Source organism: Cervus elaphus, chromosome 20 (assembly GCF_910594005.1).
Source record: "Cervus elaphus chromosome 20, mCerEla1.1, whole genome shotgun sequence".
In the NCBI taxonomy this organism is placed as follows: domain Eukaryota; kingdom Metazoa; phylum Chordata; class Mammalia; order Artiodactyla; family Cervidae; genus Cervus; species Cervus elaphus.
In genome coordinates this window covers 138,442,320-138,469,716 of record NC_057834.1, presented here as the reverse complement: position 1 = coordinate 138,469,716, position 27,397 = coordinate 138,442,320, and the positions used below count along the sequence as shown (strand labels likewise).

Genomic DNA, 27,397 nt, shown 5'->3' with positions numbered 1-27,397 from the left:
TGGTACATCTTGTTTTTAAATAACAACCCTCCAAATGTTTCGTGTTAGCACCTCGTGGACATTGTCAGGAGCTGCTTCCTAAGTAAGACAGATCAAGGGACACGGAGCTGGGAGGAAATCAAATTGCCTGGGCTGGGGCTCAGGCCACATTTGATTTTCTGGGAGAATCAGATTCATTTCTGTCTCTGAGGACTGGCAGGGCCCGGCCTGATGAGGAGCCTAAGCTTCTGAGACATAGAAAACCCTCCAAGTTTTGAGGCTTTTGCGTCTCAACAGAGATTTTGGAAAGAAATCCAGCCTGTGCTGCCAGGCAGCAGAGGGTGTGGTAGGTCAGAGCCCCTTGGGTGGGGCTGGCCCCCCTGCTCACTGGCTGTGTAGACTCGGTCAGGACATGGGCCTCTCCGGGCCAGATCTGTGCACACCTGGGCCACTCCAGCCTGACATGCCGTGAGTCCGCCACCCCTGACTCCCTCCCCAGCTCCAGACCGAGGTGCAGCCAGGGGACCAGCAGGACTGGGTAAGGAGGGAGCAGTGAGCGTTAACCGTACGTGTCAGCTCAACCGGGCCACGAGCACCCAGAGAGATGCCCAACCGTGACTCTGGGCGTCTCCATGAGGGTTTGGGGTGACATTCACATCAGTAGACAGGAAAGCAGACTGTCCTCCCAGTCTGGTGAGCCTCACCCAACCAGTTGAAGGCCTAAATGGAACAAAAGGCTGACCCTCCCCAGAAGAGAGAGACTTACTCCTGCCTGACTGCCTTCCAGCTGGACAGCAGGTTTGTCTTACCTTTGGACTCGAGCTGAAACATCAGCTGGTCCAGGGTCTTGAACCTATAGTCTTCAGACCGGAACTTATGCCACTGGCTCTCCTGGGTGTTCAGCCTGCAGACTGCTGGTGTGGAGACTTGGCCACCACAGCCACATGAGCTAATACCTTACAATCAGTATCCTATAAATTATCATATATCGTAAAACACATAGCTTCTTATATATGAGTGTGTGATAGAATATACGGGCTTCCTTGGCGGCTCAGTGGTAAAGAATCTGCCTGTCAGTGCAGGAGACACAGGAGATGCCAGTTTGAGCCCTGAATTGGGAAGATCCCCTGGAGAAGGACATGGCAACCCACACCAGTGTTCTTGCCTGGAGAACCCCATAGAGAGAGGTGCCTGGTGGGCTACGGTCCATGTAGTCACAGACCTGTGACAAAGAGTCACAGCGTAGTGACTCAACAACATATGTATATACGTGTGTGTGTAGTATGTATATACAGAAGGGGAAGTTGCAGGAAGGGCCCCACGGCCCAGCTCTCCCCTGCACCCCCCACCAGCTTTACTCCTCTCCCTGGGTCGTGACTCACGTGGGTCCCACAAGAGCCATCTCTACACCGGCAGACTGAAAGGATGGACCGCCAGCTCCTCGGGCAGAGAATAGACGAGAAGTGTGGGCTTCTGTGGGCTTCAGGGGTCAACCTGATCACAGGGTGCAGGGCTCCCCGGGGTCATTCTGCCACCACTCAGCACTGACCCAGAGCAAGCGACCTGGCCCCCGATCCCCGGGAGTGAAGAGGGGGCACCTCACCGAGCTGCCCTTCGGGGCCGACAAGCTGTGTGTGAGCTGCCGCGTCACCTGTGAATGACCCCGAAACATGTGGCGTGGGGACATCAGGAGCAGGGACAGCAGGCCTTGGATCCACCCACCGCCCCTTCCTCCCCCCACCAGCCTGCCCACCACGTGACTCGCCCAGAACGGGCCCACGTGCAGTTTCCCAGCAGAGCGCCTTGGAAACACAGCAGGACCCCACAGCCCAGCAGCCTGGGTCAGAGCCAGCCAATATCCTCCCGCAAAGCTAATGCCCCGGCCCCGGGAGGGGGCAGGACAGGTCTCGGCTCCAGACAATGGAAGAGCAGAGATTCAATAGCAAAGTCCTCTTGGTCCAGGCTTCTGTGTTAAAGAAAGGACTCGTTACAAACAGCAGAACCTTCAAGTTAGACAGATGGGGGAAGAACTCTGAAATGTGCTTGTTTGCCTAATTTAGAATAATTGCAATCCACTACATTAGGGCATCAGGTTTTCAGCGTCTTGGTGAGAAGCTTGGGGTGAGAAGGGGAGCGCTTTCTGGCAAATTAAGATGAAGCTGAAAAGGCCAGTTTCCTGGCTGGCACCCAGCGCCTGTCACTCTCCCTTCGTCTCCGTGGGGGCCGTACCCGGCTCCTCGTCACAGACAGCTGGCCGGTCCAGAGCCAACTGCTTGCAAGTCAGAGACGAGAACCCGGAGGGGGCGAGAAAGAGGAGCAGGCGGCCAGGCCCTGCCGGACCACACGGGCAAGCGCAGCCAACCCAGCCCCTCTGTCTGTCCTCCACGCCAGAATGTTCCGGAGACGTGCTGGCCTCACCGCCTTTGTGCCTTTATGCAACCGAGTCCAGCGCCATTCCAGAACCTTCATGCCGATCTGGCTCCCGGCCAGCCCCTGCCGGTTCACAGTCCTGTTCTGCCAAAGACTCAGAGAAGGAGACTTCTGCTGCTGAGACAGATTCAAGTGTCTCAATTCCAATAGCCTCATGTTTCAGATGGGGAAACTGAGTCCCGCACCTGTGTCCACGGGGAGGAAACTGGGTGGAGACCGCAAGGCTGTCTCCATGGTTCTTACTGCCGTTTCTGCTCCCTGGACTCCCAGCAGAGCCGGGGGCCCTAGACCCAACCACCACCACTTGTCCCAGTTTTGTCTGCACCAATTCCCACCAGATTCCTAGTAAGTAAACCGGTGCTATAGAAATAAACACCAAGACGGCACACCAAGCCACTCATCATTCCCCTGAGTTCCAAGTCCTCTCGAACCAGAGACTCAGGACCCCTCCTTTAAACCCCAAGCTGTGGGTCTCAGACTTGGCCCATAGAGGTGGAAGAAGGTCCCAAGCCATTGACTTTCACACCAACAACGGCAGCTCAACCTGACCCTCAAGATGCAGAGAAGACTAAAGAACAGCCCAGTGTTGTCTCCACGGAATCAGGGCTCTGGCACATCCTGCTTCCCACTCAAACAGGGCTGAGCGGCATCTGCCTCCCGGGTTCCCGCGTGCCACCCTGCTGGGTGGTCAGCTGGACAGGCCACCCTTCTGCTCCCCACGGTCCAGCCACTGGGTCCCGATCTTCAGAGCCCCCTCGGGTCCGCCCTCCACTTAGTTTAAGTGTCCCCTTCAAGGTGGACACAGGGCAACACACAGCTAAGCCATCAGCCGCAGCCAGGAGTTTATATCTCCGCAAACCTTGCTCTAAACTACTCTGTAATCTTATCTGGAACCCAGTGGGGGCCTCGTGAATCACAGGTGTTCATAGACACGCAGAACCAACTCAGCCCTAAGTGCATTAACAATGACGGCTTAGTTGAACAATTTAGGCTGTCCTTAAGTTTTCTTTCCTTTTCTTTTTTTTGGCCACATGCAGCATGTGGGATCTAGTTTCCTGATTGCAGGGGTCAAACCCACGCCATCTGCACTGGAAGCACAGAATCTTAACCCCTGGACTGCTAGGAAGTTTTCATTTTTAAGGCTCAACCATCAGTAGCCAGTGACAAGCTGGGACAGAGGAGCCCTGTGCAGGCAGACTCATTCCTGAGAGCCCCACCGTCACATATGTTTATACCACAAGAGGACCACCAGCCAGGGAACTGGAGGGGCCGGGCCGGAAGAGCTGGGTTCCCACCTTCAGACTTGGCATGCACTGGCCGCTGGCCAGGCCTGCTCTCTTCCAAGACCCTCTGCCATCCTCCCAGGTCCCAGCAGGGACATCTGTGGACTCTGGGTGTTTTTGCAGCAGATCACCGGCTGGAGAGGGCCCTGTGCCCTCCGCCTGGTGGACCCTTGCCATGGATTCGGGACGCAGGTGGGACATGTGGTGACAGGACTCCCGTGAGGGGCAGGAAAAAGGTGCTGGGAGCAGGTGGCTGAGGACAGAGAGGTCGGGACATCAGACATGGGGAGCACGGCAGACGTGTGGAGGTCCCCAGTGTAGAGGTCAATCCAGGACACACCTGAGGCCTAAGGCTGGGGCAGGTCCCCAGGGGGCTCAGCTGGGATGGGGGGCTCAGCGGCTTCCTGCACACCCATTGCAGCCAGACCCAGGTCCATCACGTGGCTTCCAGATGGAACAGTCACCTTGGCAGCCACAGCACCGACCTCCACCCTCGGGTTCCCGTCCTGGCTGCATGCCAGGCTCAGGCCTCTGGAGCTGCTGGGCCATTTGGAGTCAGCAGTGAGCACCTGGGAGAAGACACTTCACAAACCGGGAACACCGGGGCATCTGTGTGTAGAGGCTGGGGGCGGTTGCTTTGTCAGTTGTTTGTATGGAGTGTCCCCTCGTCTGCACTGACCCCCTTGGCCACAGTCCATCGAACGAGAGGGCCTGACCTGCCGGCTTTCCTTGTACAGCAGGTGGTTTAACAAGGCCCAGCCTCTCCCTCCAAGGATCCAAGGGCACCAGGACCCAGGGGCTCTCCCCACAGCCCGGCCACTAGGAGAAAGCGCAGGCGGCCCGGTGCCCACGGCTGTCCGTGTTGGTCAGACCTGCTAGCCCCTTCAGCCCTCAGCCCTCCAGCACACCCCCAGTCTGGCCACTGGCCTTGGTCGCCACCTGAGTGTTAGGCCTCACCTGAGTGCTGGTCCCCACTTGAGTGCTGGGCTTCACCACACAGCCTGACCCACTGCCTAGTGGGGGGGCGTTTCGTAAGTGGGGCCTCAGCATGGCACAAACACCTGAGTGAAGCCGGGAAAAGCAGGCAGTATCCCCCACCCCCTAGCAAAGAGCCTGCCCCACGGTGGTTACGGACAGAATGACCTGCAACTGTGGCATCTCAGTCACCAAAGTGAGACTGTCTTTGGGAGCTGGCTTTTATAACCATGGGGCTATCACTGATGGGCTGGCTTTCAGAAGAATGGTATGTAGCCAATTGGCTGGCTTTCAGAAGGGCGGGGTTGTCACTGATTGGCTGGCTTTTAGAAGGATGGTGTTGTCACTGATTGGCTGGCATTCAGAAAGGCAAGGCTGTCCCTGATTGGTGGGCTTTCAGAAAGGCAGCACTGTCACTGGTTGGCTGGTATTTGGGAGAGTGGTATGTAGCTGATTGCCTTGGTTTCAGAAGGATGGTGCTGTCCCTGATTGGCTGGCTTTCAGAAACGCTGTGTACTGGTTGGAGGCTGTTAATCATTGAGGTTCAGTTTCAATACTGTCCTGATGGTTAACAACGTACTATGGTCAGAACAGCAGTGGTATTTCCCTAGGAGGACAGGCTCTTCCTAGTCACTCACAGGCTTCCAACAAGCCTATGATAGCTTACTCCCAATACAATACTGAGTGACCTTGACCCGAAATCCCAAGAGATGCATTGCTCTAATGCATACCTGGGCCAGGTGACAACCATGACAATGATCAGGGTTTTCCTTATTGTCAAGGGGGCAGCCATGTGTGGCTGAGTGGCCATGCAAGGACTCTGGGAGGAAAGCCTTGGTTCAGCTCAGCCCTGTTCTCCAGGAACCCATTTACCCATCTGTAGACACTGGCAGCCACATTTCTCTCTACTGGGACTGCTGCAAAGATTCAGTCAGGTCACAGAGGGCTTAGCCGGGCGGTGGGCCAGGCCACCAAGGCTCATGACTTTGAGGCGACACCATCCACAAGGAAGCAGACGTGCCTTGGCTGGTTGGCGTGTCCCGGCAGGTGTAAGAATGCATTCAGGGATTCCTACCTGGATGCCTGACTGATCTGCCCTGAGCAGCCGTTCTTACCGCAGAACATGCCTAGGAGATGTTACTTCCTCCCTCTTTCTGAGAAGTTGCAGTTCAGAAGCACAGAGGACTTGAGTCCTCAGGGCCACGGGCCATGGTGTCTCTCCTGCTGACGCCTGTTTATGCTGGATGTTAGCTAAGGCTGAACACGTTTTGTACCTAACATGGACTGACATCTTTTGAATCTCTGCATATTGCTGTTTTCACCAAGCCACATGTAACACTTCAGAGTGCCAAATGCTTTTTAAAAAATAGATCTGGCTCTGCAAGAGTGCTACAGAATAACACGGATGGAATATGGCTTTTATGAAAACACAAAATGTTACTGACAAAAAAAAAATGAGAGAGAATTAAAGAATTCTCTGGAAAGAGATGTTTTGCAAAGAGACATGTGTTCCAAGCACATATTTCAGGGAAGAAAGAGCTGGAGGGGAGCCGTCCACAGGAGTCCTGGTTCCTCGGAGTCTCCAGCTGAGAGGAGGCAGCGCCAATTCCACTCTCTCCGAGGTGGGACAGGCACCTGGCTCTCCCGGGCTGTCCAGGTGTGACTGGGGTTAGGGACACAGGGGCCCTCGGAAGTGGGGCCACGCTCCAGAGCAGGTCCTTTCTGGCTCCTCGCTGCCCCTCACAGACCGCGTCTCCTGTCGGCCACCTGCACCCTTGACCTTCTCCCCCTCTCCTTCTGTCGCACAGGCCGTGCCAACCTGGCTTCACATTTCAGTGGGTTTTAGTCACTTGCAAACTGTGGTTTCCACGGTCGTCCGTGCCCCTTGCTGTCCAACCTGCCGTCTCCATGTTCAGTATCCTCTCTCTCAAGACAATCCCACACCCGCAGGCTGCTCCAGGGCCCCCTCCCCCAACGCCTTCCCGAGGCCTCCTGTCTCTGGGGCGAAGGCTTTCTCCCTTCCCCTGCAGACTCCTCTTTGCCTGGTTTTGCACTGGGCTCCTCCTGGTTTCCCCAGGGCCTCGCCCTCCAAGCACACTCCCTCTCCTGACACCTCTAAGCTCTCTTCTCACAGCTGTCTCCTGTGCATACAAACCATCCCCCATCTTAGAAAACAAACCAGGCAAAACTACAGGGGCAGAAAAGGGTGGGTGGCCGCCAGGGTCCAGGGCAGGGGCAGAGGATGAGTGGGTGGCCCGGGGTGTTTTTAGGAAGGGGCAGCTGTTCTGTATGATGCTCTGATGGGTACGCAGCAGCCTGCCTCTGTCGGCACCCTGGGGCTTTACGGCAGAGTGAACCCCAAAGTCGACTAGGAACTGTGTCAATAGTTAGTAATCATCTACCAATGTTGGTGCATCGGTTGAAACAAATGAACGTACACCAGTGCAGTGGTTAATAATAGAAGCTATGAGAGAAGGGGGACCCTTGAGAACCCACTGTACTGTCTGCACAATTTTGCTGTAAACCTAAAAATGCTCTAAAAAATAAAACCTTTTGAAAACAAATGAAACCTTTCCCTTGGTGACTTTCAAGTAAACAGCATAGGAAGAACAGGTGTTTAGCTCACAGAGTCAGTGGGAATAATTTTGAGGCTGGGGATGCCAGCATCACAGAGAAGCGAATGCCCTAAGCTCCGGGACTTTCTGCTAGGAAGTCAGAGTGATGAGTGTGTCGAATGAGAGAAAAAGGACTGGTCCACAGCCAGTCTGCCTCTGAAAGAGCAGCAAGGTTCAGTTGGACGGTGCTGAGCATCACTCTGAGTCACAGGAGAGGTCGTAGGCAAAGACAGACTCCTGGGTCCCCCAGACACGTCGCCACGTGGATGGAGCCAGCGGAAACGGGTTCCTCAGGATGAGACTGTAAAGAGGAAAAGAGGCTTGCGTTAAGGAAACTGAAAGGCAGAAGATGCAGAGAATAAAACGGAGCCTTGGAAGTCAAGACAGACAACGTGGACGTGGGGATGAGACTGCAGGGTCTCCTGAGTGCGACTTCCGGGGCCACTGTCGGCCAACAGAAGGACATCCCCGGACGGGCAGGATTTCTCCAAGAATACGCCCAGGAACCCTTCCTCCACACAGACTTTTCCAGAGGCTTACACAAACATATTCAAAGGGCAATCACAACTTACAGCTTGAGCATGGAAAGTCACTGAATAAAGGTTCTGCTGGGAAGCACTGTAACCAAGTGACCACGGGTCTAAAGCTAAATGTTTATTACCAACACGGCTACACACAAGGCACGCGTGTTAACAACAATTCCTCACAGCTCCCATTTCGGAGGCAAAGAATGATGGAAATAAATCTAGGCCACTGTCTGTAAGAACAGGTAATATCGTTACCAACCCCCCAAAACCCAAATAGTAAATTGAAAAGTTCTCAAAACCAATACGTATGCCAACTAAGAAACTGATGTGTATATATATCAGAATCATGGGCATTCCTGTATATTAGAAACTATTAGTTCTCAAAGTTAAAACAAATTTCTACTACTGGAAAGTGGCACACATCTAGGAACGAATCTAACAGAAACGAGGTGAAACCTATTTACCCTGAAAACTGTTCTGAGGCACGTGAAGAATATTTGGATGAACAAACTTTGGCTGTCGGTTCCTGAAGAGGAGGGCTCAGTGCTGAGTGGTATCTGTTCCCCCAGAATTAGTGGGCACACGTGGTGCCCTTCCAGTCCAAATTCCAATCAAAGTTTGGAGAGAACCTGATGAAAAAATTCCAAATTTTATTTGAAAATAAGAAACAAACAAAGTTGGCCTAGAAACAAAATTTCAGTGTAGACAGGATGAATAGTCATGACGTGGAAGACAACGAACAGCACCAGGAGTTCATGGTCATCTCCTAAAATCCCAGATGGGCACGTCAGCAGCACTGAAGCCAGGCAGCGGCCAGGAAGCCTCCTTCCCCTCCTCCAGTTCACTCCCGTTATTTCCTCACCCTCTGCAGAGGGGCGCGGAGAGGGTGAGGTGGGCAGGGGACTCTTGAATGATGTCAAAGTGGGTGTAGGGGGTTGAATGGTGGCCGTCAGATGATGTGTCCAAGCCCTCACTTCCAGACCCTGTGAATTTGACCTTACTTGCAAAAAGAGTGTTTGCAAAGTAACTAAGGGTCTCAAGATGAAATCGCACTGGGTGACTCAAAAGTGAAAAAGTGGAAGTGCTATGCTCAGTCGTGTCCAATTCTTTGTGACCCTGTGAACTGTATAACCCACCAGGTTCCTCTGTCCATGGGATTCTCCAGGCAAGAACACTGGAGTGGGTTGCCATTTCTTCCTCCAGATGATCTTCCTGATCCAAGGATCGAACCCAGGTCTCCCTCATTACAGGCAGATTCTTTGCCCTCTGAGTCATCACAGAAGCCCCAGCTGACTCAGGTAGGCCCTAAACCCAACGACAGATTCTTTAGAGGAAGTGGGAGAGGAGACACAGTGAGAAGCAGAAAAGGCCACATGCAGCTGGAGAGCAGAGTGACATGGCCAGGAGCCAAGGCCTCCTGGGGCCCTGGCAGCTGGAAGGACCCTCCCCCAGCACCTCTGGAGGGAGCACAGCCCTGCCAACCCTTGACTGAGGACTTCCGGCCTCCAGAGCTGGGAGAGCTCAGATTCCTGACCCGCAGAAACAAGTGTCTGTTGTTTAAAGCCACTATATTTGGGTGATGTGTTACAAAGCAATCAATAAGTAATTAAATAATAAAAAGACTCATCTAAGTTGAGCTGGACGATCCCTCACCTCCAACCAGGATCCCTCATGTGTTTTGCAAGTGACCCCTCTCCTCTAAGAGATGGTCCCACAAAGCTTGTCTTATGAGTCTCCAGAAGTGTCCATGTCCAACAGGAAAGAGCCTCAAAAGAGCCATCTCAGCATCACCTCTTAACAAAATCATGGTGGAACCACCAGGGCCAAACCACTGAAAGAGCAAAGACTACCTTTACAGTCAGCTAACCTTCCTCAAACGTGCTATTCAAAGCTGTGCTCTGATTGAGATTTTCTTCTCCAGCAGGTGATGTAGCAGGGGAGAAAGCTGACCCAGGAAAAAATCTTGCTGTGCCAATCATTAATGCATGAAAAAAATACACAGTGTTTCAGTATAAGGGAGACCCACAATAGATATCCAATAAAAGGCAACTAATACTTCACATGGTTGCCCTTGATCTTAAAAAAAAAATAACCCTATGATTGTGTTTTAAGATGCTGTGAGAGGTTTCATGGTTGACCATCCTACCACTTTCTTCGGGATATAAATTCAATCTTTGTTGAAGAAAGTTTGAGTGAGTAGATGGATGGATGGACAGATGGATGGGTGGACAGATATTTGGATAGACTGATCAATTGATACATTGACTAATTGCTTGACCACAACATGACTTTTTGCATGTCATGCAAAACGGCCGCAACATGCAGAGTTCCAGAGGACAGATGGACGGTGGCCTGGAGGAGGGACAGAGGAGCAAAGATGGGCACAGGGGGAGTGGATGCTCTGTGAGCTCCCAGCCGTAGCCTGTGCAGAAAGGGCCACACATCAGTAACCAAACCCCAAGGGGCAGTTCCACTTGCCCTCCAAAATAAGCTGGGCCTACAGGACCAGGCCCTAGGAGCACTGGCCCCTCACTGCTCCCCTGTCTCCTGAGCCATCTGTCCAGAGTCTCCTAAAGCCACAAGGATGTCCTGGGGACAAGGACCTCAGGGACCTCCCTGACCAGGGTGCAGAGAGCTTCCCAGAAGTGGTGGTGGCTGATCCCCAAGATGATGGCAGAGAGAGACAGCCCAGCACACCCAGGAGGAAGACAGACTGAGACCCGGGACGTCTGGGGCCTCCTGGGAGCCCGAGGGGGCGCCGATTAATGGGTCTTGCCTCCACTGCGCCAGGCGTCCATCCTCCAACTCACCTGCTCTCTGCCCACACTGAGAGGGACGTGTGTGCCTCCTCCTGGGACTGGGACAGGGAACAGTGACAGGGCCAAGCTCTCCAGGCTAGGGGGCGAGGGGAGGCGTGCACACAGCTTGGAGGAGGCTCGATTAGGGATGGCATGTTTGCTGGGGAAAGGGCCACGGGGGTGAAATTTGAGCTCATCTCAAAAAGATCTTAGGGTGGAAATACATCATCTTTCAATTAAAATTTTACTGAATTTTCACTTGAATTTCCCCATCTGCTGCCTTCATTATGCCTAACCCTGAACCTTGCTTGAAGCCATCTGTGTTCTTATCTCATTAGATTGGGGTTATTTGTGTTTGTCCGATTCCAGCAGGAAGCAGCGAGTCCCTCGCAGGGAGGAGCCGAGTCGGGGACGTTCTGGATCTTCCGAAGCTGACAGATGCCTGTCACTCCACAGGGTCTCGGAAAGGGCCTGGTCGAGCAGACGCTCTGTCAGCAGTGAGGGTGGACCGGAGCTCCTCCGTTAACTGGCCTTGACTCAGAAGCAGTGGCCCCATGACCTGGGGCTCCAGACAGATGCCTCGCTCCCAGAGCCCCTGAAAATGGATCAGCCCCACGCTGCAGTGAGGGGCAGGGGTTCCTACGTGTGTGCAAACACGACATTCACACTCACTGCCCCAACCAGAGCCTGGGGCTGACGGAGATGACCCCAGATCATCCCTCACACAGTAAGTGCTCAGTAGATGCTCCCAGTGTGTTAGGGAGGGAAACCCTACAGCAGAGCTCGGAGCTCGCTCAATGGAAGGGAGCGGCTGGGAACTGCCGGTCTTGCTAGCCTGGCACTTCCCGGGGCACAGGACACAGTCAGCAGGCACCCTGGTCCCCCTCCCCTCACCCACTCGGGCTGTCGCTTGCCCCGCGGGTGCTGCGGGCTCACCTGTTCCCTGGGGGCCCCGGAAGGAGCAGACTCGCTAAAGAGAGCCAGTCACGTTCCACCTACAAGTCACGAGCTTCTGGGTCAGAAGCAGAGAAAACACGCGTCCTAACTGCACATGACTGGGCGTCGTGGCCATAGGCGGGGCCGACCAGCCACTCACAGGTCCGCACAAGCCATGCCTGCAAAATGCACATGTTATCCAGAGGGAGGCATCTCCGGAAGTCCTGGAGAAACATCTCCAGCGCTGCTGGGCACGTGGCTTTACCAGCAGGCAGCATCCGGAGCCTGAGGCATTCATCTGAGGCCACGAACATGTGTGCGAGCCCTGGGTGTGCGAGCAGACAGCGAAAGCGCAGCCTGGAGCCTGGAGCCGCAGGGCCCCAGACCACCCCGATCCCCCTCCCCCTGCCAGCCAGCTCCCCCAGATGCCGCGGGCCTGACTCCCAAGCCCAGCAGCCGCTCCCTGCCCACCCGCAGCCCGGCTCCCACAGACGTACACAGGCATGTGTGCACACGGGCACACGCGTGTATGCACGCAGCACGCATCAAGGCCAGGCCTCTTACAGACACAAGCGCACCCCCCGCCCCCAGGAGGCCTGCGCTGCCATCGCCCCCCCTCACAGCGAGGCGGTGGGGAAGCGGGGCAGCCGAGAGGCCCGCCCTGCTGCACGGGGTCCCCACCGCTGCTCTGCACGGCTGGTGTCCGGCAGCGGCCGTGGAGTCAGGGGTCCAACGATGGGCCTGCGGTCCCAAGCTCAAGTCCAGCCAACTGCAGGCCTAGATGTCTTCCCAACTCCCTCTCCCCCATCTCTGCCCCCTCAACATGCACACACACACGCATGCATATTGCTAACTCAGAAAACTGACTCTGGGGAAGGGACAAGAAATGACGGTATTTAAATCACAAATGCCCATCAATCCAAAGAGAAAACACTTGACTCCCCCTACAAAGGAGGAAAGACATCATCCAAGAATCAAAGAGCTTCCAAATCGCCCTGCTCATTCCATCAGCTTTGTGTCCTGGTCTGTCTGCATCTCGCACCACAAGTGTTAAGGGGCCATCACTGTAGACCACGGGGCCGGAGGCTCCAGACGGGGAAGCGACAGGCCACGTACAGTAGAAGCTGGCTTTGGACACAGGAGAAGGGCCTGCAGCAGGTGGCCAGAGAGGTGGGTCCCATTCAAGCGTGGACAGGGGCGGGGGTCCTGAGCCCGAGGGCAGGCCTGGGCCTGACCGCCCCCCAAGCCCTGGTCACCTCTGTCAGACCAGTGGGCAGTCTAAGGATGATGCCTGGGAGAGCGGGGAGGGCTGCAGGCTGGGTCCTGGCCCGGGGCCTTGGTCCCCCATTGCCCCGAGAAACCAGAAGTAATTTCAGGTTTTGGCTAAAGAAACGCTCACTAATTATGGAAGCAGAGAGACTGTTTCTGTTCTCAGTAGGAGGCATATTTACTTCTTTGCATGAAGGTATTTCTAAACACAGGTAATTATAAAAATCATTACTCTCCCCCCAAACCAGCGTGGGAAACCATATGGTCGGTAATACATTCATAAATAATTACCCGGCTCCGGCTCTCTGAAATAATATTTCCTATTTGTTTTATGTCTTTCTGCAGAAAATAAATCTTCCAGTGTGTTCTCTCGTTTGGGAAACAGGTTGGTGGCAACTCTCTGGGTACCGGTAGAGACAGGAAGTCAGGGAGAGGGTCTCAGCACCCCCTCCGGACCCGGAGGATGTGCCCCCACCCTAGGCCTGCAGGCCCACCTGGGGATTGCTGAGTCCCTGGACACCCAAGCATCCTGGCTCACCCCAGTGGAGGCCCTGCAACAGGACCAGTGTGGGGCTGCCTCTGTGGGGGGCCTCTGCCCCATGTGGACCGAACTCGACTTCTCTCCCTCTGACTTGTCGAGACCCCTCTGTCCACTGTTCCATGGACAACTCCTGTTTGGCATCAGGCAGATTTCAGGTCCAGCCACGCACGACGAGCCCCGCGAACCCAGGCCAGTCCTGCCGGAGGGACCTGTCCAGGCCGGGTGGGCGAGGGCCAGGTCAGGCCCAGGGAGAGTCAGCCAGTGGGGCCTTGATGACTCTCCGCCCCCTCCCTGCCTCCCGGGAGCCCCACCTCGGGCTCTGCTTCAGCGCAGACCCTCAGCGGGCCCATCCTGCCTCCCTTCCTCTCCTCTAGGATGTCTGTGTTCTGGTGTCTTTTGCTGGAACTTAGAAAGTAAACCCTGCTTGTAACTCTGCTGGGGAGGGCATGAAGCAGTCTGTGTACTGTGGATGCAGATTCTAACAACCGTATAAAGCTATCTCAGCCTGCTTTGCAGGGTAAGAGTCTCCCTGCAAAAGCTCTCCCAGCCCTCGGGCAATGGTGCTCCCTGGAGCACCATCACAACCGGGAGTTTGGGGTTCTGTTCACTCGCCCAGGGAGGCTGGCATCACTGCCTGTCACCTCATTGGTGGCAGCGCCCCATCCGGGAGTTTGGGGTGCTCCCAGAGGGAAGGGGATCCGGGGGGCGCTTGGAAGGACCCTGGCAGCAGACCATCCTTTTCCACACACAGCATCCCACCCCCCTTGGCTCTCACCTCACCAGGCGGGTCCTCTGATGGGTTCAGTCTTTCACTCCACGAATGTCCAGGGAGCAAATGTGTGTGTAGCGGGGGGAAGGGGGTGGGCTGGGCTGGGGGACCCCCAGGTGTCAGTTCATTGCCCTTAGCCTCCGGCAGATTCTCTCTGATGCTGAACGAGGAAGCATCTTGTCACACCTGTGGCTGCTGATTCCATGTCCTAGAGATCGCATGACTCTGCTTTTCCCAATCTTGCTGTATTTCCAGAAAAGTCCTTCAGCGATGACGCCCTGATTTCCGTGCTGTTTTGCTTCTTCTGAAGGAGCTGCTGCTGTTTGCACTTGGGCTTTCCAGGCTCTGGCCTCAGGGTGCTCCAGAATCCTGCTCCCTTGTGTAAACGTATTCCCATTCCTTCTTGATCTGGGTCCATGGCCCGAGTTTATCTTCTGGTTCAGTCACTGAAGTGTGGGCACCGTCAACCTGGTTCTCGTGACTTGCATGCTGACAGTAACGACAGTCCAGCAAGGCACCTTTAGGTCCAGACTCTGGTCCTGAGCAGACACTCCTGCATTTCTTTCCAGTAAACCACTCCCACCCTCCCAGCCCTCCTTGTCAGAGAAACGTTGAGAGTAAGAGTTGCTGGTTGTAAGTTCCAGCTTACTGCTTTTTCCCTCTGTTTTCAGGAAAAACAGTTACGTTAATCCAGAACATTCTCTGTGCTTATTCGCACTTCGCTCCTTGATACATACATTCCTTCCTTCATGCATACTGCCTTGCTGGTTCCCATGGTAGACAGGTTATGTAACATACACGGAGAATGCTCAGCCCTGTACGAACACAATGGATGTAACTGGTGATCGCGACCAAGAAAGTTGTACCATTTGATCTAGTAGCTGTTCTAACATAACGGATGGGCTTCTCAGGTGGGGCTAGTGGTAAAGAACCCGCTTGCCAATACAGGAGACATAAAAGACGTTGGTTCGAACCCTGGGTGGGGAAGATCCCCTGGAGGAGAGCAGGGCAACCCACTCCAGTATTCTTACCTGGAGAATCCCATGGACAGAAGGGCCTGGGGGGCTGCAGTCCACAGGGTCGCAAAGAGTCGGACACAAATGGAGGGCCTTGGCACAGCACACAGTGACGTAACTGAAGGCTAACTCCTCAACGTTACTGTTCATCTGCCCCTCCAGGGACCCCGGGTCCACCAGCCAAAACCCTCCTTGGAGAAGGCTCTCATGCACAGGCTGCCTTTCGGGAACTGTGGGTTTCTCAGGACAAAACAGCCACAGCAGAAAGTTCTGGAGAGAGAAGAAAGCTGACATTGGCCTTGATCTTTGGCCAAGAACCCAGAGCCCCACTGGGCAGACTCCACCAAGGGTGACTGACCAGAATGCCTGCAGCTTCCAGCAGAGCGAAGGGGTCACCGCCAGCAGCTCAGAGGAGCACGCGCACGAGGCGCTGGGAAATGGCCACCAGTGAGTCCCCTGCACGCGGAGGCACCCTCTGAGCATCGCCCTTGGCATCTGCGGACCTCGGCCCCGTCAGAATGGTGCCCCGAGGTGAGGAACTCATGAAACCTAAATCGCAGATTTCTTATTTAGAATGCTTTATAGCGAATACATGATAGGTGTAAAAGCGTGCAGGAAAGGTCCTTTTTTTAAAAAACTTCTATTGAAGTATAGCTGATTTACAGTAATTCAGCTTTATACATACATAGATATTTGTTATTGTTGCCGTTGCTTAGTCACTAAGTCGTGCCCGACTCTTAGCGACCCCAGGAACTGTCACCCACCAGGCTCCTCTGTCTGTGGGATTCTCCAGACAAGAATACTGGAGTGGGCTGCCATGCCCTTCTCCAGGGGGTCTTTGTGATCCAGGGATCAAACCCACATCTCCCGCTTGGCAGGCAGGTTCTTTACCACTGTATCACCTGGGAGGCCCAGATATATATACGTATATACACATGTCTCCACTCTTTTTAGATTCTTTCCCCATGCAGGCCATTACAGAGTATTGAGTTGTATTCCCTGTGCTATACAGTAGAGTCAGGGTTAGCATTTTTATATTTAATGACGTCTTCCTGCCCTGGTTGCTTCTGGGCAGGCTCAGGTCAGTGTTGACACTTGTGACAAACAAGGACGCCCATAGCTGACTCTCCCCCTGGAAATGCTAGCGGTGACATCAGACCAAAGCCATCACTGATGCGGTCCCCAGGTTTGCCTTCCAAATGCCACCCAGCATTCATTAAATGGTGCATCTGATGGCAAGCTCACGCTACATTGCGGTTGCTAAGAAAATGACTCATGCGTATGAAAAGGAGGGTCTAAATAGCAATCCTTGGTTATTTTTAATGTAGGATGAACAATACGTCTACCAACACGGAGATCATCAGGGAAATAAACTGACTTACACCCTTACATATATTCACCATGGCAACGACTTGGCTCACACATTAGGTATTTTATATCAATGGGACAAAGTTCATGTAATCACCGTAAATGTGCACTTTACTCACACTGACCCACTGAAAACCCCAGACTGATGCGGCGGGTCAGGAGACCTCATGATCCCTGGGGCACAGAGACCTAACTGATTAAAAATATATTGATAATAATTTAGTATGTTGGTACCATTTTTAAGCTTCATTGAGGTATAACTGACAAATAAAAATAGCATTTGAAAAGGCAAAAAGATATGACCCTGAAAGCTGAGCCCCCAAGGTCAGTAGGTGTCCAATATGCTACCAGAGAACAGCTAAGAAACAGCGCCAGAAGGAATGCAGAGGCTGAGCCAAAGCAGGAACGATGCCCACCTCTGGACGTGTCTGGTGGTGAAAGTACAGTCCGAAGCTGTAAAGAACAACATTGCATAGGAACCTGGAACGTTACATCCATGAATCAAAGTAAATTGGAAGTGGTCAAACAGGAGATGGCAAGAGTAAACATCGACATTTTAGGAATCAGTGAACTAAAATGGATAGGAATGGGAGAATTTAACTCAGATGACCATTATATCTACTACCGTGGGCAAGACTCCCTTAGAAGAAATGGAGTAGCCCTCATAGTCAACAAAAGGGTCCAAAATGTATTATTTGGGTGCAGTCTCAAAAACGACAGAACGATCTCTGTTTGTTTCCAGGGTAAATCATTCAATATCACAGTAAACCAAGTCTATGCCCCAACCACTAATGCCGAACCATTTTCTGTCTTTTTTTCCTCCCATGGTGAGAACACTCATCCACTCAGCGAATTCCAAGTACACAATAGAGTATTGTCAACGATAGTCACCAGCCTGTACACGAGCTTGCCAAACCCATCCTGCGTAACTGCAACTTTGCACTGTTGAGGAACAGCCCCAACCTCCCTCCCCCAGGCCCCGGCAACCGCCCTTCTCCTCTCTGCTTCCATGAGTTGGATTGTTTCAGATTCCACAAGTCAGTGGCGTCATGCAGGGCTTGTCCTTCTGTGCCTGGTTTATTTCCCTTATCATAATGTCCTCCACATGCCATCCATGTTGTCACGAAGTGCAGACTCTCCTTTAAGGCTGAGTAACATGTATATATATACACATATATATGTTATTTTGCACATATATATATACACACATAAATACATTACAATTTTCTTTATCCATTTATCTTTCAGCAAACATTTAGATGGCTTTTTATCTTCTCTAAAAACATCTCGGCTTTTCTGAATAATGCTTCAGTGAGCATGGGAGCGGAGACATCCCTAAGATCTTGATTTCCTTTTTTTGGATAAAATCCTAGAAGTGGAACTGCTAGATCATATGGTCATATAGTAGCTCTATATTTTTAATTTTTTGAGACTCCTCCATACTGTTTTCCATAGCGCCTGCACTAATTTGCATTCCCACCAACAGGGCACAGGGGATCCCTTTTCTCTACAATCTTACCAACACTTGTTACCTTTTACCTTTCTGATAAAAGCTGTCCTAACAGGTACAAGGTGATATTTTCTTGTGGTTTTGCTTTGCATTTCCCTGATGATTAGTAATGTTGAACATCTGTTCATATACCTGTTGGCCACTTGTATTTCTTCTTCAGAGGAATGTTTCTTCAGGTCCTTTGTCCATTTTTAAATTAAGTATTTGTCTTTTGCTACTGAATTATATAAGTTCCTTATAAATTTTGAAGATTAATCTCATCATATACATAGCTTGCAAGTATTTTCCTCTCATCTTAGGTTGCCTTTTCACTCAATCGACTGATTCCTTTGCTGTACAGAAATGTTTTAGTTTGATGCAATCACACTTGTTTATTTTTCTTTTTGTCTGTGTTTTGGGGATCATGTCCAAAAAAATCATTGCCAAGACCAATGTTATGAAGTTTTTCTTTGATGTTTTCTTCTAGTATTATAGTTTTAGATTTTATGTTTACATCTTTAACCTATTTTGAGTTGATTTTTGTATAGGGTGACATAAAGGTTCCATTTCATTCTTCTACATGTAGAAATCCAGTTTTCTCAACATAGTTTGTGAAGAGACTATGCTCTCCCCAATGCGTGTTCTTGGCACCTTGCTAAAGATGAAATGACCATAAATGCATGGGTTTACCTCTGTGCTATCTATTCTGCTCCATTAGTCTACATGTCTGTTTTCACACAAGCACCAGGCTATTTTGATTACTGTAGCTTTGCAATATATTTTGAAACCAGAAAGTATGTCTCTATCTTTGTTCTTCTTTCAAAGGATTGCATTGGCTAATCTGGGTCTTTTGTGGTTCCATATGGATTTTAGGGTGGTTTTTTCTGTTTGTATACAAGGGTGCCATTAGGATTTTGATAGAGACTGCACTGATTCTGAAGATCACTTTGAGTAGTATGGACCTTTTAACAACATTGATTCTTCTAACCCATGAACACAGAATATCTTCCCATTGAATTTCCTTCATCAGTGTTTTAAAATTTCCACTCTACAAGTCTTTCACATCTTTGGTTAAGTTTATCCTGAAGTATTTTACTATTTGTTGCTACTATCAAAGAGATTATTTTCTTAATTTCCCTTTTAGGTAGTTCACTGTTTGTGTACAAAAATATCACTGATTTTTGTATGTTGATTTTTGTATCCTACAGCTTTATTAAATTTATTAGTTCTAATAGTTGTTTGAGTTCTAACAGTCTTCACAGTTTTCTACATGTATGATCATGCTATCTGAAAATAGAGATAATTTTAAGTCTTTTTTTCTGGTTTGGATTTCTTTCATTTCTTTTTCTTGTCTAATTTCTGTGGCTAGAATTTCCAGTAGTACTATGCTGAATAGAAGAGGTGAGAGTAGGCATCTCTCCTTGTACCAGACCTTAGAAGAAAAGCTTTTAATTTCCCCATTGATTATGATGTTAGTTATGGGCTTTTTAAGTGTAGGCCTTATTGCATTGTGCAAAACTCCTATATCAACTTTGTTGAGATTTTTTTCATAAATGAATGTTGATTTTTTTCAAATATTTTTTCTGCATTTACTGAGATGGTCATGTGATTTTTATCTTCCATTATGTAAATGTGATGTTATCACAGTGCTTGATTTATGTATGTTGAACCATCTTTCCATCCCAGGGGTAAATCCCACTTGGCCATAGTGTGTGATCCTATTAGTGTGCTGCTGGATTCAGCTTACTAGTATTGCACGGAGAATTTTTACATCACTGTTAGTCAGGGATATTGGTTATCAGTAGCTTTAAGGATTTCCCCATTCAATCAAGAAGTCAAAGAAAAAATTCCTCCCAAGATTTATATGCAAAGCTTCAACCAATCACACTGGTGGGTCAGAAGATGATCCTCTACAGAAGCTTCCCATACAGGACACACCCCACTTCATGGCCTGACAATACTTCATATGGGGATCATTGGTCAAAATCCTCCCCTCTGATTAAAACCTCAGCTGTCTGACACAGACTTCCTGGTGGTAATTGGAATCACTAAGCCACTATTCTGGGCTTCCCTTGTGGCCCAGCTGGTAGAGAATCTGCCTGCAGTGCAGAGGACCTGGGTTCAATCCCTGGGATGGGAAGATCTCCCGGAAAAGGGAAAGGCTATGCACTCCAGCATTCTGGCCTGGAGAATTCCGTGGACAAATAGATTCAAGGGACTAGATCTGATAGAGTGCTTGAAGAACTGTAGACACAGGTTCATGACATTGTACAGGAGACAGGAATCAAGCCCGTCCCCAAGAAAGTGAAATGCAAAAAAGCAAAATGGCTGTCTGAGGAGGCCTTACAAACAGCTGTGAATAGAAGAGAAGTGAAAGGCAAAGGAGAAAAGGAAAGATATTCCCATTTGAATGCAGAGTTCCAAAGAATAGCAAGGAGAGATAAGAAAGCCTTCCTCAGCGATCAATGCAAAGAAATAGAGGAAAACAACAGAATGGGAAAGACTAGAGATCTCTTCAAGAAAATTAGAAATATCAAGGGAACATTTCAAGTAAAGATGGGCACAATAAAGGACAGAAATGGTAGGGACCTAACAGAAGCAGAAGATATTAAGAAGAGGTGGGAAGAATGCACAGAAGAACTATACAAAAGAGATCTTCATGACCCAGATAACCACGATGGTGTGATCACTCACCTAGAGCCAGACATCCTGGGATACAAAGTCAAGTGGGCCATAGGAAGCATCACTATGAACAAAGCTAGTGGAGGTGATGAAATTTCAATTGAGCTATTTCAAATCCTGAAAGACGATGCTGTGAAAGTGCTGCACTCAATACACCAGTGAATTTGGAAAACTCAGCAGTTGCCACAGAACTGGAAAAGGTCAGTTTTCATTCCAATCCCAAAGAAAGGCAATGCAAAGAATGTTCAAACTACCGCACAGTTGCACTCGTCTCACATGCTAGCAAAATAATGCTCAAAATTCTCCAGGTCAGGCTTCAACAGTCCATGAACCGTCAACTTCCACATGTTCAAGCTAGATTTAGAGAAAGCAGAGGAAGCAGAGATCAAATTGCCAACATCCATTGAGTCATAGAAAAAGCAAGAGAGAGCTCCAGGAAAAAACATCTACTTCTGCTTTACTGACTACGCCAAAGCCTTTGACTGTGTATATGACAACAAACGGTGGAAAATTCTTCAAGAGATGGGAATACCAGACCACCTTACCTGCCTCCTGAGAAATCTGTTAGCAGGGTCAAGAAGCAGCAGTTAGAATCGGACACGACTGACTGAACTGAAGTCACCATTCCAATCATTAAACTGATGTTTAACATGCTGCGCTCAGTCACTTAGCCATGTCCAACTCTTTGCGACCCCGTCAGCTGTAGCTCACCAGGCTCTTCTTTCCATGGGATTGTCCAGACAAGAACACTGGAGTGGTATAATCATAGACCCAGATTCCTGCTCCTCTGTTTGCAGAGACATTTTCATTATATTACACTTCCCTCCTTTGCAAATAACTTCCTTGGTTCTATTTGTCCAGTCATTCTTTCCTTCCTTCAACAATTGCATGTGCCAGGGTTTGGGCCATGGGGACAAAGCTGACCCACGGGCCAGGTTCCTTCTCGCAGGTGACTGTGCCACCATACGGGAGACAGACAAGGCAACAGAGGATGTGCAGCGCCAGGGAGTGACCTGAGCTGGGAGGAACTGAAATAAAGGCCGGGAGGAGGAGGACAGCAGCGGGCACGGAAGCAGCAGGATCCGTGGGTGTGAGAGGAGATGGGCCTGTGACTACAGAGGCCAGGACGGGGCCGCACCTGAAGGATGACGGATGGAGCCGGAGAACAGGCGGGGGGGGGGGGGGGCACAGTAGGTGAGGCCTTGGTGTGCAACCTGGGAGCGAGGTGATCTGCTCTAAGCTTTTTAAAGACCCATCCTATGGAAAACAACATGGTGGTTCCTACAGAAAACAATGTGGCAATTTCTCTCAAGATTAAAGAGAACTACCGTGCGATCCAGCAATTCCACTTTGGGGCAAACACCCAGAATAATTGAAAGCAGAAGCTCAAGTATTTGCACACCTACATTTACAACAGCATTATTCACAATAGCCAAAAGGTGGAGACTAGCCAAGTGTCCTCGGCAGATGAATGAAGAAGCAAAATGTGGCCCGTCCATAGAATGGGAGTGTGGTTCAGCCTTAAGAAGGAGACTCTGACAGCTGCTATGACGTGGATGAGCTTTGAGGACGTATAGGTTAAGTTAAATAACCCAGTCACAAAAGGACAGATACTGTGTGGTCCCATTTATAGGAGGTCCCTAGAGGAGTCAGAGCCAGAGAGACAGAGCTGAATGGGGATTGTCAGGAGGTCGGGAGTGAGTGTATTTAGTGGAGACAATTCCATTTAGGAAGACAGAAACTGGGGTGGATGGTGGTGACACTCACTCAACAAAGTGAACGTGCCCTGGTCCCACAGAACTGTGCGGTTAAAGCGGTTAAGAGGGTGAAGTCTCTGTTATATGTCATTTTGCCACAATTTTAAAAAAACTACATTTAAAATGTCCAGTCTTGCTCCTAAGAAAGCAATGGGCTGGAGAGGGAAGCATGAGGCTGGGAGCCAAGTCAAGGGCGTCCCCGGGTCTAGACGAGAGATGCTGGGGCCAGGAGGCACCATGCAGGAGGCCCTACGGGCAGCCAGGGTGGCCAGAGGCTGCACAGCCTTTGGAGACAGGTCCTGGGTGGGAGGTGGGGCTCGGGAAAGAAGGGGGCGCCCCCTGGGTGTGGGGCTGAAGCCCCTGTGCTGTCAGGCGGGGATGCCGGGGACAGTGAGCTTGGGCGTGAAGGTGAGGGTTCAGCTGGGACCCTGCCGAGGGCCCGAGGTGTCTGAGAAAGGCCGCCGGAGCCAGGCCAGCGGCAGGCGGGTCCCCTCGGGGCGTTTCTCACTAGGCACGTGCTGACATGGCCAAAAGCACATCAGCATGACGGGAACAGCGGACACATAACTGGGAAGGAAAGCATTTTCCTGCTGCGGGAAAATATTTATACAGCACTTTCAATGAAAAGACACACAGACGTTCTATTTTAAGGCATAATAGCGCAGGAGGAGGGAGACGCACCGAGCTCACGTGGGCAAGATAACAAGGCTGCAGGTGTCAAAGGACCCAGGAAGTCCTGACGCTAAAGAACAAAAGCCTCCGAGGGGGACGAGCCCAGGTTGGTCTGGCGAATCCAAGCGCTGGACTCACCAGTCCATGCTTTGCCTGTTGTCCCCTGACCCGACTTCAGTGACTTGCTCCCGTAACATCCTGTTTGTCAACAGCAAGTGAGATGCAAGAGAACATTCTCGTGGGGGTTTAAAATCAGCCCTTCAAGATGTGTATGCATGTGAGGATTTTGCCTGTAAGACTGAGAATGACCTGGAGCCTCGGTCGGCAGGCAGAATACAGGGGACATGCTCCTGCTCCTCTCCGGCCTTGGGGGTCACACAGGGCCCTGTGGCCAGCCTGCCAGGGGCAGCTCTGAACCTCACAAGTTTCTCTCTCACTGAATGGAGGCCGGAAATCCAAACTAAAATGCCCGCGGGGCCTCCCGCCCTCCGAAGGGCCTGGGGGAGGGTCCTTCCTGCCTCCTCCAGCCTCTGGGGAGGCGGTCCTCAGTCTGCAGACACACCCCTCCGAGGCCTGTCTTGTCATCACATGGTGATCTCCCTGTGTGTCTCTCTGTCTCTCTCCTTAAGACGACATGGGTCACAGAACTTAGGACCCACCCTCACCCAGGATGACCTCATGTTAACTTGATAGTCAAAGCTATGGTTTTTCCAGTGGTCATGTATGGATGTGAGAGTTGGATTATAAAGAAAGCTGAGTGCTGAAGAATTGATGCTTTTGAACTGTGGTGTTGGAGAAGACTCTTGAGCGTCCCTTGAACTGCAAGGAGATCCAACCAGTTCATCCTAAAGGAAATCAGTCCTGGGTGTTCATTGGAAGGACTGACGCTGAAGCTGAAACTCCAATCCTTTGGCCACCTGATGCAAAGAGCTGACTCATTTCAAAAGACCCTGATGCTGGGAAAGATTGAGGGCAGGAGGAGAAGGGGACGACAGAGGATTAGATGGTTGGATGGCATCACCAACTCAATGGGCATGAGTTTGAGTAAACTCTGGGAGTTGGTGATGGACAGGGAGGCCTGGCCTGCTGCAGTCCATGGGATCGCAAAGAGTCAGACACAACTGAGCGACTGAACTGAACTGATATCTGCAAAAACCTTATTTCCAAAGAAGTCACATATAAAGGCACTGGGGGCCAGGACTTGACCTGTGTCTTCAGCAGACACAGTTTAACCCACGACAGTGACCCACCCAGACTGTGAGGCCCACGGAGTAACAAGTGTGAGTGCCAGCTGCAGCGTGGGCTCTAGAAGAAGAGAGTCCTCAAGGAGCGATATTTTCACAGATAAGACACCAGGCTCGTTGGCCAAAGATGATAACAAATGACTGTGTCCCTGGCTGGAGAATCATTTCTGCAGGGCACTGGTTCCAGGAATTAGCTTTTAGATTTTGTGAAATCAAGCAGATCCTTTCATGTCAAAAACATATCTGTGACTGCCCTGCTGTACGCTGAGAGCAGAGGCAGGCATCACTGGGCAGGGCCAGCCCGAGACCACAGGTGGAAAGAGAAGGATCGAGTGCGTTCCTGGCAAGAGGAAGACTCTGCAGGGTTTTCCTGGTGGTCTTCACAGACGAGAATGAACGGTCTGGGGTGACCCAGGGCTAGACTTCCTCAGGGGAAATCGAAACGTCATCATGGACACTTTTCACGACAGCGAACATTCACGCCTGCCCGGTGAGTTCATTTGGTTCCAAGTGGCATAGCCAAAGAAAATAACAACAAAGCGGGAAAACGCGGCAGAGGCAGTGGTGTTGGCTCTCCCAGCCTGGCGGGGTGCCCCCAAGACTGTGGCCGGCCTGGCGCTGTGTGGAGGTCAGTAGGGGACACTGGGCTAATCCGGGCCAGGCCAGCGGTGGGCTCAGGGCTGCCTGCCCCTCCAGCCAGAAGACTCCTCCTCTGTTCCAAGAGTAGGTCTTTCCCAGGGAACTTATCTTTGACAACAGGGGCTCAAAAAGGTTTAAAAGAAAAAAGCAAAGGTTGGAAGTGACCGTGTGGATGGGGGCTGGGTGAGCAGCTTGTTGATAAGCTTGGCCTCTTACACTATTCGTCAACCTTTGCACACGTGGCGTGCGCTGGGAGGTGCCTGCGGCCGTGTGCCCCACAGGGCAGAGACTGCCTGCCCTCCCCACCCCGTCTGAGGGGAGAGCCCCTGCCTGGGCCCCTTGGGAGGCGGGGGACGGGCCCAGCCCCTGGAAAGAGGAATCATCCTAGAGGGTAAAAACCACCTAGAAAATGATGCTAGGAAGCCCCGCTGCGCTGACCAAGAGGGCTCGGAAGTGGGGGCCCGAGCCTTCCCTGGGGGCAGAGCGGGACCCCGGGGGCTCCCACGTAGAGACCCCAGTGCGTGGGGTTGGGGGCTGACTCAGCCAGAGGGTCTGCGTCACCACGGCCAGGGCCAGGCAGGGGCCTCCCGCAGCACAGGGGCCAGCCCTGCCCGGAGCGCCTGGGTCGGGGCCTGAGGACTTGCATTGCCCACAAGCTGGGTGCGCCGATGCTGGGGGTCCGAACTCCACCTTGAGAAGCTCGGCGCCCATTCCTGGGGTGGGCCGCTGTTAGGTTTCATCAGCCACGTGTTGAGCAGACTCTGTGGTGTGCGTGCTCCCTGCAGAGGGAAGTGGGGGAGAATCCCTCGGGAGCCTGGAGAGGCTGGTGGGGCCACATAACCCCAGCTCAGAAGCTCTCTCTTGCTCCTCCGTCCCCTGTCGCCAGCAGAGGGGACAACAGCTGCCTCTGTCCTTGTGCAGGGAGGGCAGGGCCTCATGCAGAGACCCCCCCAGGGACAGGACCCCCCCCCTCCACACCACCACCCACCCCCCAGGCCCCTGCAGAGGGCGGGGACAATTCCATCTGGGGCCCGAAGGTAACACTGTTCCCAGAGGCCGAGAGGGCGGGAGGAGAAGCTGCCGGGCCCTGGGGGCGGCTCAGAAACAGCAGGGCCGTGACAGCCCCTACCCAATGTCTCCCCCGCCAAGACCTCTTCTAAATGCCCAGGCCCCAGGGACCCCACCATCAGCCCCCAAGCTCTGCCACTCAAGCCTGATCTCAGGTGGACCTGAACTTCCTGCAGGCCCCCCAAGTTTCCAAACCCTCAAGGTATCAGTGGTTTAGGCTGCTTTTTTAGAAATTAAAATGAAATTCCCAGAACATCAAATTAACCATTTTTCAATGTAGCATTCCACGTCATCTAGCGTGTTTATAGGGTCCTGCAACCAGCGCCTCCATCCAGTCCTAAGGCTGCTCACCCCAAAAGGAACCTGCATCCCACCAAGTAGACCCTGCCCATCCCTGCCCCCAGCCCGAAACAGCCGCGGTCTACCTTCCGTCCGTGGACTGGCCTGACCTGACATCTCACGGGCACAGGGTTGTACCACACATGCCTTCCGTGTTTGACGTCTTTCATTGAGCCCCGTGTTTTCGAGGTCCACCCGCCATGCGCCCTGCATCACCCCTTCCGGCGGCTGGCCATCTTCCTCTGTCTGGAACAGCACATTGAGGTCTTCACGAATCACAGACGTTTGCTTCGGTGACAGGAGCCGTGCTTCTGCAAGCACACGTGTGCAAGTGTGTGTCTGGGTTGGTGATCAGCTCTTTGGGGTCTGTTCCCAGGGGAGGAGGGGCAGACAGCTAGATCCCCAGAGAGGGGGACAGGTCCGGGGTGGGGGGGTCACAGAGACATGCACAGGGGCATCGTTTTCATCTCCACTTCTCACCAGCTGAGGCCCAGCCATCCAACGCCTGCTTCTATTGAGCTCGCTTTCCAACGCCTGCTTCTATTGAGCTCGCTGGGGCAAAGGTCATCTGAATACCTCTTGATCTGAAAACAGGGAAGTATTTACTAATGAATGATGGATTCTTCATAGAGTCACATTGTTTCCATTTTTAACTGGCAACAATGAAGCTCAGAGGGAGATCCGCAGGGCTGCCCCCATGAACCCCCAGCGGCCTGGGCTACCCCAGGACTCGGCCTGGCCGCACCTCCAGCGACGTGCACAGAGGGAAGGGCTGAGCCCAGGTTTCTCATGCCGTGTCCATCTTCCTCAGTGCCCATTCAGCCAGGTACTGCCGGCTCTAGAACCTTCTCTGGCTCCCTGCCACCTTCCAAACCAAACCAGGCCCTGATGGGGGGAGCTCACAGGTGGCTCCCTGCTCTCCCAGCAGCCTCTGCCCCAGCCCCTCCACACGCCCTGCAGCCTGGCTTTGCTTCCTCACATCCTCTGCTCCTGTGGGCCCC

General features: G+C 52.0%; 1 protein-coding gene across 6 annotated transcripts in view; it reads right to left on the bottom strand.

Moving 5' to 3' along the window:
- Positions 1-7,113: 7,113 nt before the first annotated feature.
- Positions 7,114-27,397, bottom strand: part of LOC122678167 — a 48,924-nt gene continuing 28,640 nt past the window's right edge. For 2 of the 6 annotated variants that reach the window (XM_043878730.1, XM_043878731.1), the window contains one exon: positions 7,114-7,583. In XM_043878730.1, coding sequence (XP_043734665.1) covers positions 7,573-7,583 — 11 coding nt within the window. In that variant the 3' untranslated portion in view covers positions 7,114-7,572. Of the gene's footprint in view, positions 7,584-8,273; positions 8,439-25,683; positions 25,769-26,482; positions 26,981-27,397 lie in introns of those variants that run through there. The other 4 variants (XR_006336010.1, XR_006336012.1, XR_006336011.1 and 1 more) reach the window with 4 other exon arrangements.